At 52.4% G+C, this 20,489-nt stretch overlaps 1 protein-coding gene across 7 annotated transcripts in view; it reads left to right on the plus strand.

Annotated features, from left to right (window-relative positions):
- Window positions 1-20,489, plus strand: part of MSI2 (musashi RNA binding protein 2) — a 373,521-nt gene that overhangs the window by 296,942 nt on the left and 56,090 nt on the right. For all 7 annotated transcript variants that reach the window (XM_054585454.1, XM_054585450.1, XM_054585451.1 and 4 more), the window contains exons 8-9: window positions 2,313-2,395; window positions 18,645-18,759. In XM_054585454.1, the coding sequence (XP_054441429.1) occupies window positions 2,313-2,395; window positions 18,645-18,759 (198 nt within the window). The remainder of the gene's footprint in view (window positions 1-2,312; window positions 2,396-18,644; window positions 18,760-20,489) is intronic.

Genomic DNA, 20,489 nt, shown 5'->3' on the forward strand with positions numbered 1-20,489 from the left:
AACGATGCAGGCCCCCTGCCCCGTGCTGCAGGGGCCCTGCCTGCCTGGCCGAGAGTTTTAAAGGGGGTAAAGGGGGGCCAGCGCCCCAAAGCCCAAAGGGAAGTCACGTGGAGACTGCCTCTGGGCGCGGCACTCGTCCAGCTCTGCCCGTCGTGAGTGGGACCAAGGGCCAAAGAGGAGCTGAGGCCCATGCAGAGGGAACCCAGAGGACACGGAGCTCCCTGCGGAGAACCGCTGCTAGAGAGGCTGCGTACCCCTGGGTGAAGGTCTTTTTTTGGGCCTCATTTCTAGCAAAATCATTGTGCCTGAGGAGCCAGCTTCCCCAGGATGACTCGGGGAGGAATGTGCCGGCTTTGAACCCTGGCAGCAAGGCTTGTGTCCCCCTTAAGGCGTGACCGACCCTCAGCCTTGCGTGCCTATAGCAGGCTGGACTGTGAGGGCTGCGGACATGGGCCTGGTATTGGTGTTGCTAACTAATTATATATTATAATAAAGATCACGGTTGCCACTTGTGTGGTGGTCCTAGCCCTCTTTCTTACTGAGAGCAGGGAATGGCCTTTCATCTGTTATCATAGGAACCTCTAGACCCTGCCGGAGCTCTGACAGAGAAGCTCCATGTATCGGCTGCCTGTTCTCGGCTGTTCCTTGGGAGACGGTGGTGGTAGAGAAGGGACTTGAGAGATTCTCTCTCCACCTTGGGTTTCTGGGACCCAGAAAAGACACAGAGCTTGAAAAGGAAACATCTGTATTTTTACTCATTGACAGGAAATGCTAATTATTATAATACAAAAACCTCCATCCTGATTTTCATCGTCGGGGTTGGTGGGTGTCCAGGTTTGGGTTTGGCCAGGTTCGCGTCTCCAGGGAGGAGAGTGCCTTCGTCTGTTCGGGCTGCTCTTGCAAAGTACCGTAGACGGGGAGGCTTATAACAAGACATCTGTTGCTCGCAGTTCTGGAGGCTGGAAGTGCGAGGTCAGGGCACCAGCCTGGATGGTCAGGTGTTTGGTGAGGGCTCGCTTCCTGGTTACAGACAGCCACCTCTCACTGCATCCTCCGTGGCAGGGAACAGAGGGAGGGAAAGCCAGCCCTCTGTGTCTTTTCTCAGAGCACTCATCCGTTCATGAGGGCTCACCTGCCACGTCCCAGATGCCTCCTAAAGGCCCGCTCTCCGCACCATGACATTGGGGGTTATGATTCCAACATAAGAATCTTGGGGCGACTCAAACATTTGGCCCAGAGCAGAAAGCTTTGCATATCCTAACTGGGGCTGTCACTAAAGGCGTGGGTCCCAGTGTCCAGTCTCACCACCATAATTTGCAGGCACAAGACTCCAGGCTCAGAGAGGGGAAGGGACTTCCCAGGATGACACAAAAGTTGGAAGCAGAGTCAGAAGTGGGAACGCAGGCCTCCGGCCTCCCCGTCAGCATCTGACTGTGCCCTGTGCCCCCGCGTGGTGCTGGTACTGACATAGCAGCTGCGCTCCATCCGAGGCGGGGTGCCGTCACGCCAGTGGGTCCGCGTGTTAAATCAGCGCTTACCAAGCAGGGTCCCAGATGGGGCTGCGTGCTGGAGACCCTGTCGGGGGCAGGGAGAGAAGAAAGCGAGGGGCAGGAGGGTAGCGAGAGGAGCTCAGGATGCTGAGCAGTGGTTGCCTGCCAAAATTCTTCAGTACAGCTTTGTCTAGCAAAAGCCGTCTCCAGCCGAGTAAATACAGTGGATAGACGACAGGCTGACAGCGGGCATCAAACAGTCTTAAACTGCCCCAAATCTGTAGCGCTTTTGAAGCGGCAGTAGAAAAAGGATGCCTGTGTAGAACAGAGGCCTGAAACTTTTAATAGTTTCTTCCAGGCCTCAGGATGTCCTGATGAGGTATTAGAGGAAGTAATTCAGGAAGAGAAGGACAAATAACCGCCTCCGTCTGGAGGCTGACCGGAGGGCTGGCCACTGCAGCGCAGAAGGGCCCCGCAGTGATCCCACCACTGGGGACTGCGCACCTGCCGCCGCCGCCATGCAGCTCTGACCCTCATAAATAACAGACAAGAAAATTTCTTGTTTGCCTGGGGGCAGGTGTAAACCACGCAGCACCTGCCGCATGTGGGTGAAATCATTAACTTTTCCTTGCTGTTGCAAGGGTGCGCCGTACAAATTAGAAATCATTTCCTCAACCTGGGGGCCCTTCCCAGGGATCGGCGCCCCTCCCCAGACCAGGAGCTGGGGGCCACGGTAGGACAGCAAAGAAAAACACGTGGGCCTGCCCGAACTGAACTCACCCTCCCTCTCTGTTTTTGTTTTTGTTTTTCCTTTTCCTTTAGGGTTTGGCTTTGTCACTTTTGAGAATGAAGACGTTGTGGAGAAAGTCTGTGAGATTCATTTCCATGAAATCAATAATAAAATGGTAAGTTTTAGGGGTTGTGCTGAAGTGCGGTGCCTGCCTTCCCCCACCTACACACCTTGACTTGCAGACACTGCCTCAGCCCTGGTCGTCACGCCGCAAGGTGGGCAGGGTGGGCTTGGGGGCCAGACTCTCAAGGCTCAGCCCTGTGAACGGCAGGCGTTCAGGGCCAACTAGTGTCTTCCGTTTCGCAGGCCACAGAGCCGCTGGTCACACTGCGGCTCTGCCGTTGGAGCGCAAAAGCATCCACAAACACAATGTTCATGAGCGAGCAGGACGCTAACAGTGAAATCTCACGGAATTCTCACGTGTCATGAAATACTTGTTTTTACCACTTAAATATGTAAAAACCATTCTTAACTCTTGGCTGCACCAAAACTGGCAGCGGGGCAGATTTGGTGGGCAGGTTGCAGTTTACCAGCCCCTGGCTTTGGATATGCATTTACTGTTCACCTTGGCATTTTGGGAGGGTGGGGAGGGCAGATGTCCTGGATATGAAGGTTACCACCCAATTATGTCTTTCTTTAGGCCCTGCTGGGTAATTAACATTTTCCCCCTCCAATCAAGTAGACACTTTTTATCTTATTGATCAAGTGCCTCTGTTCCTCTCTTTTGCCCTCTAAAGCTCTGTTTTCTGGGAGGCACCTTCCTGGGAGGAAGGGTGAATCATTGGAGGTTTGGGGAGCCACATAGGCCGCCCAGAAAATGGCCACCAGAGGGCGCCACACCATGTACAGAATGTACACACTGACTGGCTTTCCATCTCCAACTCCTGCCTTCAAATTGAGTAGGACAGTGAGAAGCCCCTTCCTTGCTGGTTACAGAAAAATGGGAGCTCAGCAGGTGTTTTGGAGCCCAAAGATTTTGGTTGGCTAGCAGAACCTCCAACCCTAAGAGAAGAAGGAGGGCAAATTTGCGTTTCAATCACAGCTGTAACTTTGATAGTTTCTTCCTTTAGTCACAATGCTTCTTGCTTCTGAAACACACATTTAGATATTCATTGTATATTGGTTTTATACGTGTTCCCTGACTTTAAATTCAATAATAGAGCTTTTAGTGTGGATAAGATCAAAGCAATCTGCTTAGCATGTGGTGCTACGGGCCTGATTCAATATTTGACTTGCTAATTTTTTCCCAGGGCACTAAAATAATATTGTTGGTATTGTTCCTAGCCATCATATGCATCTGAAATGAAAATACCGTTTCTTTGCGTAATATAGGTTGGAGGCGTCAGCTCAGGCGTTAAAATGGCACAGGGGAGATAGGCTGTCTCCACCACTCCGAAGGCGGTGCCTTCCAGCCGGTGCGCCTCTCTTCCGGGGGCTCCTACTTGCTGTTCTTAAAACTAGAGCGACAGGGTTTGAAGGGGAGCCTGACTCCACTGAGGGACGCCGGGGGCCGGGCGGGGGGGGGCAGGCGCGGGTAGAAAGGTAGGGGGCGGTAGGAGGCATAGCCGAGAGCACTGGCCTGCCAGGGCTTAACAGTTCACCGGGAAGGCCCGACATAAACAGGCAAGAGACCACACCTTGCGCTGCCTCGAATGCATGTGTGTAGCCTTTCACCATTGACTGACTTTGAGAAGAGTCAGAGACACACCATGGTGGGGAAAGGGCCTTATTCTTTTTGCTCTTCCAGGGGGAAGCTAGGGCCCAGGGGATATGCCCCAGGGCTACGCGGGTAGTGAAGGAACATGGGTCTTAAATTTATTGGCTGTCAGGCAACCCAGACAGACAGTTGTTTGAGCTTGAGGGAGGGTAGACCCCCAAATGGCACAGGAGCAATCAGAAGGTAGAGTTTCAGCCCCGGAGAGTAGGCCCCTGAGCTGGCTTGAAGCCAGAGAGGTTTGTAGCCATTGTCCCCAGTCGTTCCACAGGTGCTGTCTTCTTTTCCACCTAGGTCGAGGCTGACTGCGGCTGGCGCAGGTAACTGTGTTCATAGCATTGGGGAGGGGTGGGGTTCTGTTTTCTCTTGCATCTGGCTCTGGTACTTGTTCTTTAAGAGAATAAGCAAATATGTAAGTAGACAAGAGGAAGGGGTGGAGTGGAGTGGTTGGGGTCACAGACAGGGTTTGGAGGTGACTCTGCAGGTGCCTAACCCACCCGCATCAGTTCCGAGCTCTAAGGGAGAACCCGGAGCTACTGGAGAGGGCGCTGGCAGGTCGCCTCCCTGAACTCTAGTCTGACAGGGCCTGGGATGGCCGCCTCATGGGGTCCCCAGGCCTGGGGGAGACGCCACAAGCAAAGGAGGAGCACAGTGCCTGCGCAGGGTCAGCCCTGAAAAGACTTCCCCAGCGAACCCACCCCCCTCAGAAGGGCGTTGGGAGAGGAGCTGAATCCTGAGTCGCTCTGGTTTCTACTTCCAAGGCCCAAAGAAAAGGAAATGAATTTAAACTGTGCTATGGACAGAATTCAAATGAAAGATCAGAAAGTCTGCGAGACCATGGAGATGGCCAAGCAGAAACCCAGGTGGCGGTAGAGCGTCCGGAGGGGTGTGTGTAAACTGCTCGGTGCTGTGATGCTGTGCAGACCCGTCCCCTGGGGCCCTGGCAGTCGCACTGTGAATTCAGCAGGAAAAGGACCCGACCGCCCCCAAACAGGCCTGGAGCCCATATCCTCCCAGTGAAAGGGCTCACTGCTGATTAGTCACAAACGCAGGACGTGAGTCCAGGTCTACAGATTAATCCAGTGCTCCTACACCTGGCACTCAGTAGGTCCTGTGAATAATTGCGGAAGCAGCAAGACTTAGAATAGGGACCACATGACCGTGAGGCACATCATCATTTTCAGAGCCATTTCCCATCTAATTTGGTTGGCGAGTCTCCTGGGCATTTTAAAAAATGAGGGCCCTTCTCTGCCGTCCTGGAGAGGCAGCAGCAGGCCGGAGTGCCTCTCAGGAAGCTGGGCTCCCAAGCACTCTGCGTCCCTCCCCGTGTAAGCCCTGCCTGAAGCAGGTCACCTCCAAGGTGGCGGCAGGGGGATGACCAAGAAGACCCCACATGGCGCCCTCCCACACAGACACCCCGAAGAGCTAACATTTTTGAGTGCTCACTACCTGCCCTGCTGAGCACTTGCTTTACGCACCTCTTCTCATTGGATTATCATTCCCACTCTGGTGTAGGTGCTAATTATTACCCTTATTTTACTGATACTCAGGGTGAGGCAGAGAGAGAAGTTCAGCAACTTGCCCAGGGCCACAGGGTCAATGAGTATTTTTGACCATATTTCAAGTCCTGAAAGCTGACATCCAGAGCTCCCATTTGTAACCAACAGGCTATTCCCCTCTCCAGGCTAGAAGGGACTTTAAAGGTCATCTAGCTGGTCTGCAGCCTCCCAAGGCCACGGGACCGCCCGGTCAGCCATGTTGTGGCCACACAGTTCTGTGTTCTCCTTAGAGAAGGCAAAAGAGATCACTCAGGGCCCGATTCCCCTAGGAGGAGGAGGGCTAAGCTTGGGTGTAAGCGGTCCCTGTCAGCCGCAGTGGATCTCCAGACAGTTGGCCACCATCCCAGCTCAGGGCCCACGCACGGGAGCCGAGGCTCAGCCCCTTCCTCTGTCCTGGCACAGGTCAGAGTGAAGTACAAACGTGTCCCTTTCTCAGTAAACACACACACGTGCACATGCAGAGCCACGTGGTGACCCTCCAGAGAGGGACACGTCGGGCCACTCTGCAAGCCCAGGCGTGGGCACAGCTAATAACGCCTCCCGCCGCGTGCCCTGATTGAAGCAGCCTCCAAGCAGCAGGGACACTCGCTTGATTAGCGCCCGCGGAGCCTCCCAGCGGCCTCCTGGCGAGCGAGCGAGCGAGCGATCGAGGCAGCCACAGAGAGGGAGACAGGAATTGACAGGGACCTGCTCCGGGCTTCCTCAGAGGCCTGGTTCAGGCTCCACCTCAAATGGGGTCGGGGAGGTGACGTCAGCTCACGGGGTGAGAACTTGGAGTGCAGTCTGGGCCCAGGGCAAGGGTGTCCCGGGTAGAGCCTGATCCCGCACGTGAGTCAGCTCAAGGGTAGTGGTGTTGGCCGGGCACTGTGGCGGAGCGTGATACACACGTGGCTCCTTTGGTCCTGAGGAAAGGGTCCCTGCCCCGTTTTGTAGATGGGAACACTAGTTCAGGGCGGTGAAAGGACTTGCACAGCCCATGGTTTTTAGCGGCAGAGCTGGGATTTGACCTGTGTCATTGTGGCTCCAGCCCCCGGTCCTTCACCTGACACCCTGCTGCCGACTTAGGCAGACCTCGTAATTGAAAAATCGGGATTGACTTGACCAGTGATTGTAAGGTTTTATTTGCTTCATGCACAGATTACTGTCGGATGCCTGTAAATGGTTCTTCTTCTCACTCCTTTAAGGTGATCTGATTTATGAAAATCGCTAAGCAGTTGGCAAGCTGGTTAGAAACACAGCCTCAGGTGCCCCCAGACCTACCGAATCCAAACCTGCGTTTTGACAAATCCTCAGTGATTTGTGTGCCCAGCAAAATCTTAAGAAGCACGGGCCAAGGACCACTGCTAATGAGAGGCAGCTTGGGAGCTGTGGGTCACAAATCATCCATCCAGTGTTGGAGGAAGGGGTCCCAGGTGAGGGAGCTGAGACCCTGAGACATGGAGCCAGGTGACATGCCTGTCGTGGGGACCCTGGGCCAGGCTGGTGCCCTCAGCACCATCCCACGTCCCCTTGTGGTCGAAGAGACCAGGTCTCCTCCCCGAGGAGGACGCCCCCTTGTCCTGTGATGTGGGTCTTGGAGCCTTGATTGTAGGTTGTATGGGTGCATCACTGGGGCCAATGGCTGGATCCTCTGAGTGACATGCAAATGTCCCTGTCCCCTAGTCAAGACCCACTGGGTCATTGAGAGGCTCCCAGGACTTTGGAACACGCCGGGATACCAGGCCCACGGAGGGTTATTCCCCTGCAGTCAGGAAGCACTGCCCTTCTGCACCTGTTCCCCTCTGCACAGCGGAGGAAGACGGCCACTGCCGCCCGCAGCTTGGAGAAAGCCCCGCTCGGTTCCTGGCCCGGGGCCCTTGGCCTGCTCTGTTGCAGGGCACAGAGTGCAGTGGCCTTGAAGGAATCACACCTCCAGAAAACCCCCTTGGTAACTGCAAGTGTCCGCCATTTGGCCTAAAGCGAGGAGCCAATAAACTTTTTGTCAAGAGCCAGATAGTAAATATTTTAGGCTTTGAGGGCTCTACAGTCTGTCACAACTACCACAACAGTGCAAAAGCAGCCGCTGACGGCATGTAAGTGAGTGGGGGTGGCCGTGTTAACTTAAACCCTTGTTTACAAAAAATAAACAGCCCCTGGACTTGGCCCATGGGCTGCAGTTTCAAACTAAAGCAGCTCTGAGCCGGTGTGGTCCGCTTCTCTCAAGGGGCTGGAGGGGGGCATAAAGCGAGGAGGTCACCCTGGGTCCCTGCTGAGTCAGCTTTCTACTCATCAGAAGCAGAGTGTGGGGGTCGGGGTGCCTCAGCAAGATGCTGGGGTTTAGGATGGCAGCCTGCAGAAAGTATTGCTGCATTTGGGGTTTTGTTTTGTTGTGTTCTGTTTTTTTGAGGGGGGTAGGGGCAAGGTGAGGCATGAAGGAATGGCCAGAGCGCAGGGTGCTGTCAACCTGAGAGGCCTTCTCTGCAGAAGGTGCCACAAGCCCCTCCCTGCCGAATACCCCACAGTGCAGCTACTCGTTACTCCACTGTGTGACCTTGGGCAAGTTACTGAGCTTCTGCGCTCCTGCCGCTGTAAGACAGGTGATGATGGCGCCTGCCTCTGAGAGGGCTGGGGTTCAGGACCCATGGAGGGATTTTACCAGGCCGTAGCATGATCTGTCGAAGTGAGATTTTTTTTACTGTTACTACCGTCATCACTGTCGTTATTCTGAGAATCATTTTATTGAACAAATAGGTAACCACAAGTTAAGGTGGCCCTAGACTAATGCGTCAGCAAAATGCAGGTGTGCAGACCCAGGCAGGACTGGGAGCCCAGCCTCTAGGGCAGGGCAGGGTGTGTGAGGTGGGCACTCTCCACGCGGGCAGTGGGCCCAGGTTGAGGAGAAGGGGCGCGTCCTGCCAAGCAGAGCGGAGCAGGGGGCCCGCAGATGTGAGGTCCCAGGGAAGCTGACACAGGCCCTTCAGCTGAATCATCATTTCAGGGAGGCTCTGAAAAACCCACTTCTCAGAGCAAAGCCCAGTGAAATCTTGGGCCTGCTACCTTAACCCCAGGGTGCCCTGGGGGCTTAACCCTGAGGCAGCGCCTTCTGGGAGGGGGAGGAGGATAGACCACAGAGCCTGGGTTGGCCTCTGGGACCTGGTGCTGCGGGCTGGGCCGTGCGGTCCACGGAGGCCCCAGGCTAGGGTGGGCCTGGGGTGCTGCCACCTGGCAGGGCGCCCAGGTGACTGGGCACACATCCCCTCCCTCTGGCTGCTCCTCCTCAGCCGGAAGCCTGAGGGCTGGGTTGGGAACCAGCCCAAAAGTGGAGAAGGGGGAGTAATGTGGGTGGAATTAACTAGGCTTCTGTGTTCACCATCCTATTTGTAGCATCATTCTCACTCGTAAGCTAATTTTAGCCATCCATTCTGCTTCTGTTACCATTTATAAAATGAGAATGTCAAATGCAATATTAAACAAGCAGGATGAAGGCAAAAAAAGGAAATGCCAGAGAGGCACTTAATAAATGAATCTCGCATTTACGTGGAGAGGGGGAGGTCCTCTGCCTCCTCGCCACCCCCGTCACGCACGGACATGCACGTGGTGTTTGTGTGCCCGCTCTGTTAATTGGGGCAGAGGGACTTGCGTGTTGGGGGAGGTGAGGAGAGCCGCAGGGAGGCCAGGCGGGTGGTTGGGGGTAAATGTTTGTTGCTCTTTAGGCAGAAGTAATGTGAGTGAAGGCGGGTGGCCTCTCAGTCCCTAGCTCTGGCTCATTTGCCCTTCATATGTCCTCTAGTGAGGCCATCATGGTGGGGTGGGGCTGGGGAGAGCAGAGCATCTTTCTCAGTATCGAGGAGCCCCTCACCTCTGGGCTTTTCCTCATATGCTGCCCCCTGCATCCCCTGTGCACCACCCATGGCGGGTGGGGGGCACGGAGACGGCGGAAGAGGCCGCCCCTCTCCGCACCCCTTGCCTGGGGCCTGCTCTTCCTTTGACATTTCCTCGGCTGCTCTTTGCCTGGCTTCCTGGGGAGGTGTAAGCTACAGCTCAAGCCCCGTCTTTTCTGTGCTTCGCTTTCACAGAGAGAAATTGAGTTAGGCCCCAGCAGTACAGCGTCTCTGGCAACGCACACCCTGGCCTGGGGGAAGCCCTCAGCCTGGTGGCAGAATTTGGGCACCCGCTGGAGGCTGAGGCTTCTCCTCACTTTGAAATGTCCTTGCAGGTTCCCAAAAAGGAAAAGGAGAACAGCTGTTGCTGCCACCATCAGCTCTTTCCTCAAATAGTGCGGCCTGCGCAGCTCTCTTTGCGCACCTGCTGACAAAAGCAGGAAAACGGGACCCTACCTGGCGGCAGGTGGGGGAGGTTGGGGGAAGGTCAGCAGCAGCAGGCCTGGAGTCTGCTGGGCCGGGGGCGGGGATTGGTGGCCACACCCCTCCCTGCTTCCCAGTCTTTGGATGTGAACCCCGTCAGCACAGATGTGAACTGGCTTCCTCGCTTTCAGAGCGCTCACCCAGGCTGTGTGTGGAGGACAGTAAGGACTAACCCACCCAACTTCATCCAGCACTAGCTCGTTCAATTTATGAGCTCACCGCCGCCCTGTGGGGCAGGAACTTCGGTTACTGTTTTCCAATTGAGAAAATCAGGGCACAGAAAAGTCAGGAGCAGCGAGTTAAAGCTAGGAGCCTGAGCCTTTAGGCTGGACTGGGGTGGGCGGGGCGGGGCCCCTGCCCTTGATCGGGCAGGGCAGGAGGCTGCTGTCACTGGGGCATGTGTCTCAGATGGAGCTGGGGGCTGGCTCTGAGCACCTCGAGGGCGAGCCCCACCTGAAGGAATTCCTCTCCCGTCCACACCCAGCCCGGGCCTCCTAAGCCAGAGGTGCTGGCAGTGCTGGTTCACGGCCTGCCTCACTTTGCCGCCACTGGGGAAACCGTGGGCAGAATTCATCCTGGAAGGGCGGGGAAAGTAATTCTGGCACCAGGATTGGGGGCCTGGGGGAAGACGGAGCATCCAAGTGGGCCTTGCCGCTGGACAGAGGGCGGTGGGGAGGGATGTGGGGGCAGCACCTGCGCCCCCGGAGGCCCGGAGGTGTCACAGGGGTTTTGGAGAGGGGACCAAGGACAGAACGCTGGCTGTGCCATTACCTGGTGCTGTGGCCTTAACAAATCATTGCCCAGAGCCTCAGTTTCCTTCTCTATGTAACTGCGGCTAGGTAGGCCAACTCAGAGGAAATGAGGAGTTGCTTAGTGAGGACTGTGAGAATGGTGAACGTTCTCGGAAGACTTCTCTGTGTCAGGCACGGTGCTTTACGTGCTTTACGTATGTGTGCCATTATGTACATATCCTTTGCATTATATATGTACACACACACACGAGAATGTCATGACTGCCTAGCAAGTGGGGAGCACTGAATACACGCTCTGTTCCTCTCCGGAGCCTCCCTGCCGGCTGGGGGTAAGTAGGCGACTCAGTAGAACAGGAACCCTGGAACAGACCTCAGCCCCTAGAAGAGGTGGCCTGACTCTCTGACGGCCGCTCGGACAGAGATGGCCAGCAGGCCCGCCTCGGGGAAGGGGGACCCCCGTGGAGGAGGGCTGCGTCCTGCCTGCCCCACGCCGGCCCTCTCCGCCTCTCTCAGGCAGGTGGTTTTCTTGCCTGTCACCCGCACCTTGGTGCTGGTCAGCCTCTTCATCTCGCACCAGCTGCCCGAGCAGGGCCGGCCTCCTGGGCGTGCGGCCTGCGCCACTGGGCAGCAGGGCCCTCCAGGGCTTAACGCTCTGCTGGTGCTGCCTTGGAGCGCTCCGTTGTTGTTGAACAAAGGACCCCTCGTCTTCACTGAGGAGCAGCCTGGGTGTTCCCCGGCTCATTCCAGAGCCCGCCGTGTTTTGAGGACGGTAGGGACTCGGTTCCTCCCCGAGGAGCCCACCGCGTGTTGGTCTCCCTTAGTCTGGGGATTCCTTAAGAGCAGGACCCATCTGGGTGTTGGTTATGAACCTGCACAAGCCCATGAGGGCCGTGCCCTGCTGGAGTCTGCAGGGATGCTGGTGACCGGCAGAGAGGGCAGAGAGGGCAGCAGGCAGGAGGAGGGAAGGCCGTGGTCACGGGACGGCGCGGGCCGAGCCGGGAGCTCTGTGGTTTCTGGGGTGCAGCTTATTGAAAAGTCTGGGTAGCTGCTGGGCTCCCAGCAGACCCCTGGATCTTCACACTGGGGTGTCCTCTCCCTTTCCCCGGAAGGTGCTTGGGGCCTATTGGGCAGAGGATATGATTAACTTGGGACTTCAGAGAAGCAGTGTTGGCCTGGAGGCCACCAGAACCTGGTTGGGAGGAGCAGCAGCCCCTTGAGTCAGGGGAGTCGCTGATCTTGGGACAAGACCAGGTCAGGCTCTGTGTCTTTCAGGATACTCTACAGAAGAGCAGTGTCCACCGAGGAAGACACAAGTCATCCCCTGAGCCCTTGCCCGCCCCCTGTTCCCCTCTCTTCCTACCAGCCAGACAGTCCAGGGGGATCTCTCTGGGCAGCAGTGGATTTTGTCCTTTGAAATAGGCCCCTCTCTCCCTGGAGGAGTAAATGGCTTCTAACGCGACTTGTTCGGGGTGAGCAGCGAAGCGGCAAACACTGGCCTCTTCAGGCCACACAGAGTTTCCTTGTCCTGGCCTGAAAATCAAGGCCACGGGCACAGGGCTTGGGTTTCCCCAGACCAGGACGGGTCTGGTTTCCCTCCTGGCCCCTGGGGGCGTGCTAACTGGGGCCGATTGTGTAGAAACCAGGAAAAAACAAAGAGCTTTTTCACTTTCCAGACCTTGGCGTCCTCCTCAGACTGCCAGCCTCTTCCTCATCCAAAAGGTGCCGGGCAGCGAACTGCCTCAGAGGGCCGCGGGCCAGTCGGGGGGGGGAATCCATCCCCACAGCAGCCCCAGCGTTTTCTCCGAAAGCCAGCAGCAAACGTCTCCCCTCTTAGGGTGTAACAGAGGACCCACGCCCCTGACACCCATGGACAGGGTCTGCAGCCATGGATGAGGTGCCTGGCCTCCCTGGGCCTTAGCCTCCTATCCTATATGGTAGATAGTGATAAAGGCCAGTATTGCATCCGCTGACAAAATAGAAGTAAATTAGATAAAAGTATTGCATCAGTGTTAAATGTCTGAGGTTGATTACTGTGGTTATGTAAGAAAAGGTCTTTATGTTTAGGAAGGGCATACCATAACGTACACAGCTCACCCTCAGATGGTTCAGGGGGGAAATCACAGATGCAGACATGGAGAGTGTGCAGGTGATGAGGCAGAGGGACAGACTGTTAACAGTAGGGGACTCTGGGCAAAGGGTATACAGGTGTGCTTTGTGCCCTCCTTACAACTTTTCTGTGAAAGAGGCAGAAACAACCCTTGCTGAGTTGCTTTGGACCCTGGTGGGAAGAGGCAGCCACCCCGAGGACAGCCAGCGCAGAGGGTGACAGACAGAGCACACGGCACACGCACATCAGGCCTCTGATTCGCCCTCTGAAGGAACGTCCCTACAGAGGGTCCAGCTGGGTCCTTCTTCTGAACCCGTCATGGAGGGGCTACCAGGCAGCCACACCTGGCCTCCTCCCAGGCCAGTTCGCCAAGTAGAGCTGCCCACTTAGAGATTGGAACTTAAAGCCAATCCCACCGACCTTGGGGGAGCTGGTCTGCGGCGCCTGGGGTAGGACGGCTGCTTGGCTTTGCCAGCCGTGAAACGTACAAATAGGAGACCTCGTCTCCCCGGTGTGAGAAGTCAGTTACAAGTGTCCTCGGAGGCTCCTTACAAGCCCAAATCCAAATGACATGTCCTGTTAAGTCTCTTGCCCTTCCAGCCAGACTGGTTTTACTGTGTGCCATTTGAAACAGTAACAACCATAGTGAGAGGCTGCGGCGGTGGGGTCTGAGATGTGCTTGAGGAGACGCAAGGACCAAGACTTGGAGGTGTTTCTTCTTCAGACTCGACCCCCACCACGGCTGCTCTGGAGACAGCGCTCTGGTGTGGGGGTGGGGAGCACTGGGTGCCGAGGGGGACTTTCAGAGGGCTGCTGGGACAGCTGGGGCAAGAGACCTGATCGCCGGGAAAACCGCTTCCGTTGTGCTGCTGTTGGCCTGGGGGCCAGACAGGCCTCTCTGTGGCTGCCCTGGGAGGGGAGCTCCCATGCCCTGCCTTGAGCCCCATGGTGAAGGAGCCCTCAGTGCCCACGGCCCCAGGAGCCCAGCCAGCTGGACACCGAGGGTGGGCGGAGTATTTCCCAGTGCCCTGCGCACTGCCCTTCATTGATCTCATGTGGTAGTCAGTCTCCAAAAAGGGCCCCTGGGATCCACCACGCCTCCCAGTAGTCACGCCCTCTGTGTTCCCCTCCCACACTGGACCCATGCTGGCCCCATGTCACTAGTCGAACGTAATGGAAATGGCAGCGTGACTCCCAGGGCTGGACTACAAGAAGCTTTGCCGCTTCTGCCTTCTCTCTTGGGATGCTTGTGCTTGGGACTCAGCTGCCCTAATTGTGAGAAGACTGAGTGGTGTGGAGAAGCCCTAAGTAGTACCCCCTCCATGGGCAGTCCCGGCCGCACCAGTGTCACCTGCCTGCCATGTGAGTGAAGAAGCACCTTGGGCCTCCATCCAAGTCCAGGTGTCTCAGGTTGCAGCCCAGCCACCATCTGACCACAGACCCATGAGAGACAGCACGCAAGAGTCCCACTGAGCCCACTCAGCTCACAGAACCACGAGAAATAGTGACAAACTGTTGCTGGAAGCCACTGAGTTTGGGGCTCGTTTGTTGCACAGCTGACTGGGACGCAGCGTGCGGCCAGATGACCTAAGTGTGTGACTCCAGCCGCAGAGATAGGCTGGGGTTTCCCCGTGTGGGTTCTGACTGTAACTCGGGCTGTTCATGCCAAGTTCTCTGGTTTGCACAGGGCGGGTGGGAGGGCAGCAGCGGTTGGCGTGGACAAGGGTGTGACCCATTGTGGTCTAACTCAAGAGGCTCCAGAGGCCGACAGGCCCCGAAGTGACAAAGAGCAGATGGATGTTAAGGGCTTGCCTAATGTTAGGAGAACAAGACAGCTCTCGGAGGGGGAGGCTGGCCGCACGGAGGTCCTCAGCACTATTGCATTAAATAGACCGGATCTCCTGCACCATGAGGAGCATACAGGCCAATCCATGCTCTGTATGGATTGTTACGAGGGACCAGGGAAGATAGGGGCTGACCCCGATCCCTGCCCTAGGGACTAGCAGGCTGAGTGAGGGGAGATGGGGTTTCTTCCAGCCTGATGGGTAAAGAACGTAGTTTCATCCTCAGGAAGGCCTAGTCCTACCACAGGGACTCAAGATCACGGAGAATGGCTGTGTCTCTCTCTCCCCTTTTGTATGTTCTTCATATGACATCATCCAGAGAGCAAGGGGCTGGGCGGGCAGGCTCCCTGGTCCTGAGACATCGTCCCAGAAGCCTTCAGTGCAGGCCAGGTCGGGCTTCCCGGTGCGACTGCTACCTCTCCCTGTCACTCAAGTGCCTGGGACATGGCGGGGTCCCCCAGAGAGTACACAGGCCATGGCCCCTGGCCTCGGGAGCACGCGTGGTTGACACAGCAGTGGCTGACAGAACCCACGCGGTCATGCTGCCCCAAACACCAGCAGAGACAGCAGAATTAAACAGAGCTGCCAGTGTTGCTCAGTGAGATGAAGAGTAGGTGGGTTTGTTTAAATTATTCCCATTACAGTCAGTTAACCTTTATGTTCCCTAAATGAAAATTGTATAAACCTGAAATTTTCGTTGATCAGGTTGCCTAGGAACAGGCAGCAGGTTTTCATAAGACAATGCAATAGATTGTCACCGATAGGGCTATTAGGAAGTGAGCTGGTTAGCGGTATTATTCCGCATCCTGTAGGTAATTATCTGTCTGCCTCGGTAGAGTACACCCATCATCCCCAGCTTGGGCAGGCTCTGCACATGAGGTTTCTCAGCCTGTTCCTGAGTCCTGGGAGTGGATCTGGGGTCCAGGAGCAAGTGGTCACCACTGGATTTAGGGGAGAAAGCTGACACACCCAATCTGATTCATTTCTTTCTCTTTCTCTCCTTCCTTCTTTCTTTTCTTTCTCTTTTTATTAGCATTTTTTTTTTTTTTTTTTTTGAGAATTTACTCCCAGGCCATAAGTCTTTGTTTCTTTAGTATCTTCTCAGATACCTTGTTTTCTGTGCAACCTCCTCTCTGGTTTAGGAACAGTCGCTCTTTTTCAGTAAGATGATCTCAGTGTGGCAGGTCTGAGAGCTCATGTATGGGTTAATCCACCCAAGAGCTCTGTTAAGTTCTGCGCTGTATCTTGGGAGCTTTGTTCATCTGGATGTGCTCAATGACCAGAGTCTGCATCTAAACCCTTAAACTCTGCATTATTTTCTGCATTTTTAATCGCGCAGCAAAAATTCAGTGCTCTTTCTGGGCCACTGACCCTGTGCCCAGCCCCTCTCTTTGGCCTGGGCACATCTACCGACTCCACCATTGTAAGGACAGAATGGTACATGTTGCTTCTGTAAAGCGACATCCTTTGGTTGCTTGGTGGCTTTATGAATATGCATATCTTTGATGGCCTGACAGTTCCACGAGTGTTCTTAAAATGACCATGAAGATTTAAAACTCTTGATTTGCATGATTTTGTGGGTCTTCTGGGTCAAGTGAATAGCGAACTATTTTCAGAGGTCCCCTCAGGCCCCTTACAGGAAGAAGTGAACTTATTTCTCTTTAATCACTTTCCCCAACCTCCCACTTTCAACGGGAGTAATACTCCGAGCAGAAAATTTGAGAAACAGTAACAAAACGCACAATGGAAATTAAAGAACAAAGTCACTCTAAGACAACTTGTTTATTTTCCACACAATCACTGTAATTTGCTTTTTCCCTCACAGTTAGGGTGACCAACCCTCCTGTTGGGCCCCGGACAGAGGATTTCCCAGTACCAGTGCAAGTCATTATCAGCATGCTTTTGCATATCTGTGTAGCTTTCAGTGGGCTTGGATGGACCAAACTCAGCCCAACCAACTCCCCATAAATGTTGGACATTTACAGTATTTCCCTTTTTTAAAGATAATTTATGCTGATGGTGGAGAGCCTCATCCGTAAGCCCTTGCAGGTTAAATTCCTACAAGTAGGATTTATTAGGTCAAAGGATCTGTGTACATGTATGGCTTTTGATTTTTTTATCAGGTTGTCCTCCAGAAAAATATGTGCCCATTTCTGCCCCTCCTGCCCATACTCTTGGGGACTCGATATCAAATAACCCTTTCATCGCGGCCAATCTGACAGGCGGAAGTTATGTCATACTTTGGGATGCGGGCTTCCTTATTAGCCGTCGGTGAATTCCGCTTCTGTCCTTTCCCCATTCCTCTTGTTGGGCTGCTCTTCTCTTTCCTTTTAATCCATAAAAACTCTCTGTCGCAATCGTGTCAGTCGCGAATGTCGAAGCATTTGGTCCATTTTTTTAAAAAAGCATTTGTGGTTATCGTTCTGTAAAGAACAAGAGTACTACCTGTTACCCTGGTGTCTTTGAAGAAAGGGGAGTTAATATTTGAGGTAATTAAAGTTTTCCCCTATCCTTAAGCACTAAAATTTTTTTTTCAATAAAGCATTTGGGATGAGAATATCTGCAAACTGGACAATCTGTGTAGGTCCCTTTAAAACAAAGCATACTGCACACAGTTTAACTTTTTCTTTGTGTCTCAGACATGCTGTGAACAATGGTCATTTTCTGTGTGATAGTGATACCCTCAGCAGCTGTTGAGCTACATGGAGTTTTGGCTCCTATACCAGATGGCCCCAGACTGCCTTCTAAATAAGATACCCAATTCTTGTCTTGCCACATCACTCCCAGGCTGTTCTGCAGGTACTTTTGCGGCTGCATGTACCCCTGCCTCATCATACGGCATCCCACCTTCATTGGCATTGGGACTGATTACTGGCTAGCAGTGCTTGTGAAGTTTATCTGTAAATAAAAGCAAGTGAGCACTGAGCAGGGGCCTAAGGGACGTTAGTAACAACATTGTAAGAACTTCAGCAGGCAACAGTTTTACTTAATTCCTGGGGTGTGCATTATACAGGGGCTGGCACAAATAACGCCCATTTTTTATTCCAAAATCATAAGCATGTAATTACATAACATAACAATATCACACTCAAGCACACCATATGACATTTTAGGTGAAGTGTTCAAATTAAAACTATAAATTATTACATCCATAGTATGACCCTACCAACCACACTCAACAGGTGTAAACTTCTGCCGGAACCTGTATATTGTTTATATAGATATTGATATATATATATATATATGTTGTCAAGTAAGCGACTTCTGGATGTGTGAGCAAAACAGGATTCTGAGATTTTGACAGAAGGGGAACAGAAAGAAATGATTATCGACCTCTTAAAGATGTAGGTGCAAAATGAGAAACCTGTAATCGAGATGAACAGAATCAGTGTGCAATCTTATTACTTCCCCAGGAGTGTGCTGGGCCAGGTTTTACAGAGATGGTGGCCTAGAAATTCTTAAAATCTGGCTTCCAGGCCTGCCCCTGTTAGGATACGGTTTACAGCCCTTCACCTAAGTCTTCTGATGCTCAGTTTTCTTATCTGTGAAATGGAGCTAAGACTAACTCGCCTCTCTTTAATTAGAGGTTGAATCAGATGGTACTGCCAGTGTGAGGAGTCCCTGACGTGGAGCAATGTGAGAGGAATTTGTAAACATGAAAAGGGCTAGCCAGGCACGCGGGGTGGTTACTATTGCTATTGTTATTACTATTCACAATCACGCAAACAGCACGCCTGCCTCCTTACCTCTCTCCTGCCTTCCGCACAGTCCAAGCTCCCAACCCACACATGTGTATCTTAAGCTTATGTCCTTGCTGCCCTTCCAAACCCAATTTCACCCGTGTAGGTTTTTCCGAAGCAGGATTTGCACAAGTGGTGTGTTTTCTTAAATATTTATTTTGCAGCCCATTTACCCAGCATGGCTATTTTTACAGTGAGTAAGGAGCAAAGCTAAAAATAACCCAGCTCGTAACAGGATCAGTTCTGCATTTGACATTTACGTGGAATTCATTTGCATCTCATTTGTTCACTTTTCTGTTTAACAGGTAGAATGTAAGAAAGCTCAGCCGAAAGAAGTCATGTTCCCACCTGGGACAAGAGGCCGGGCCCGGGGACTGCCGTATACCATGGACGCGTTCATGCTTGGCATGGGGATGCTGGGTGAGTCTGGATGGGACCTGGCGACCCCGTGGGGTCACCGCAGGCTGGGGGCTTTGAAGTCCGTTCACCCAACTGTGTTATCTACCATCTGGGCAGGCTGCTTGACCTCTCAGCCTCCGTTTCCAATCTGTAGATAAGAATAATAACCCCTTTGCAAGGCAATTGTGAGCATTCAATGAAAGAGAGAAAGAGATGGATACATAGGTGATCATCTTGTCCTGTGCCTGGCTTATAGGAGGTACTGGATATCATTTTCTTCCCTTCCACCCCCTCCTTCAAAAAGAGGAAAAGTCGCTCCCTTTGCCTGAGCCCTCTCTCCTGACTGGGAGTTTTTAAAGACCTAAGGACCCCTGGCTGGTTGAGCCTGTGCGGGCTGGGGCTACATCTTCTGCAACTTGAGAGAGGAGAGGAAGTGGTGAGGGCTGGCGATAATCCTGTCTATTTAAATGATTAACATTTTTCTCTTGGGATATCAAAATTTGCATTTAAATAGATGTTTTAAATAGCCTGTTTTACTCTTTATTTGAAAAAAAAAAAAGGTGATGAAAGACAAAGTGTGTTTGTCCTGACTAAAAATGATCTCTCCTGGCTTTTAGAAAAATTGAGTTGCATATTATGCCCCTTCCTAACTAAAGGTATCTCTGTCCGTCCTGTGTAGATAATTGAAAATCTTGCTGCTTAAATGGCATGAAAGATGGAGAAAGCAGTGGAGAAGCGTAATGGTGTGGGTCGCAACAATAATTAGAAATTTCAAGGCAAGAGAACGGTATTTTAGTGCAAGTTATTGTGTGTCGGGAAAATACTAATTAAATGGGATAAATGGTAGTTAATGGTAAAATCCCATTCAGGCACATGATCTGTCTCATTTTAATGGGTTTTCATTTGGTTTGGCTGAGAGTCTTTCTTCCACATTCTTTGATAAGCTCTTTATGTTTTTTCAGATTTGCTGCTGTTCAAATCATTCCTGGCTTAGTTTTAAATTTATAAAACTTTCCTTGGTTTTGTAAATTCTTGAAAAGAATTTTTCCGAGGCAATAACAAGGACAGGTAAAGTTACTTTGAGGAATTTTAAATGGAGAGAGATGCCATGAGAGGGTGGAACATGGCTGAGATGGTAATTCTTCTCAAATTAGTGTTTTGGGTTTAACAGTTTCAAAGAAAAATCCTGTCGTAACTCCTTAAAAATTGGGCAAATGATTCTAAAACTTATCTGGAAGAAGAAACACTAAGAATAAGTCAGAAAATGTTTTAAAAGAAGAAATGAGAAAAGACTGGTTTGACTGGATGTCAGAACATAGCACAAAACTACAGTAATTAAAATGGTGTGGTATAGAGGAATGAATTTGTTAATGGAAAATTTTAAAGAACCAGAACTAAATAGATGTCTGTGTAAGAGTGTACATGTTATAAGATTATTTTTAGAAATTAGTGAGAATTACTTCCTGCTTGACTATAAGACACTTGTTTGGTTGTTATTTTTAAAAAATAGTTTTCATTTGGTCTTTACCCTATCATATATACTAAAAGAAACTGAATGGATTGAGTTTTTAAAAAACCTTAATGAGTTGAACCCGTTATTACCAGCTGGATTTTGGAGTCTGTATAAAGGCCTTAGGGCGTAAAATGGGAGACTTTAGTCGGATCCAGTTCTTCAGAAACTGCCCCCACCTTTCTGAGTCTAGCTTCATGCCCTTTACCTGCACGAAGAATAAACTAGGGTTTCTCCAGAG

The sequence above is a fragment of the Pteronotus mesoamericanus genome, unplaced genomic scaffold, assembly GCF_021234165.1.
Source record: "Pteronotus mesoamericanus isolate MK-2021 breed Mesoamerican mustached bat unplaced genomic scaffold, CSHL_Meso_final contig_84, whole genome shotgun sequence".
Taxonomy (NCBI): Eukaryota; Metazoa; Chordata; class Mammalia; order Chiroptera; family Mormoopidae; genus Pteronotus; species Pteronotus mesoamericanus.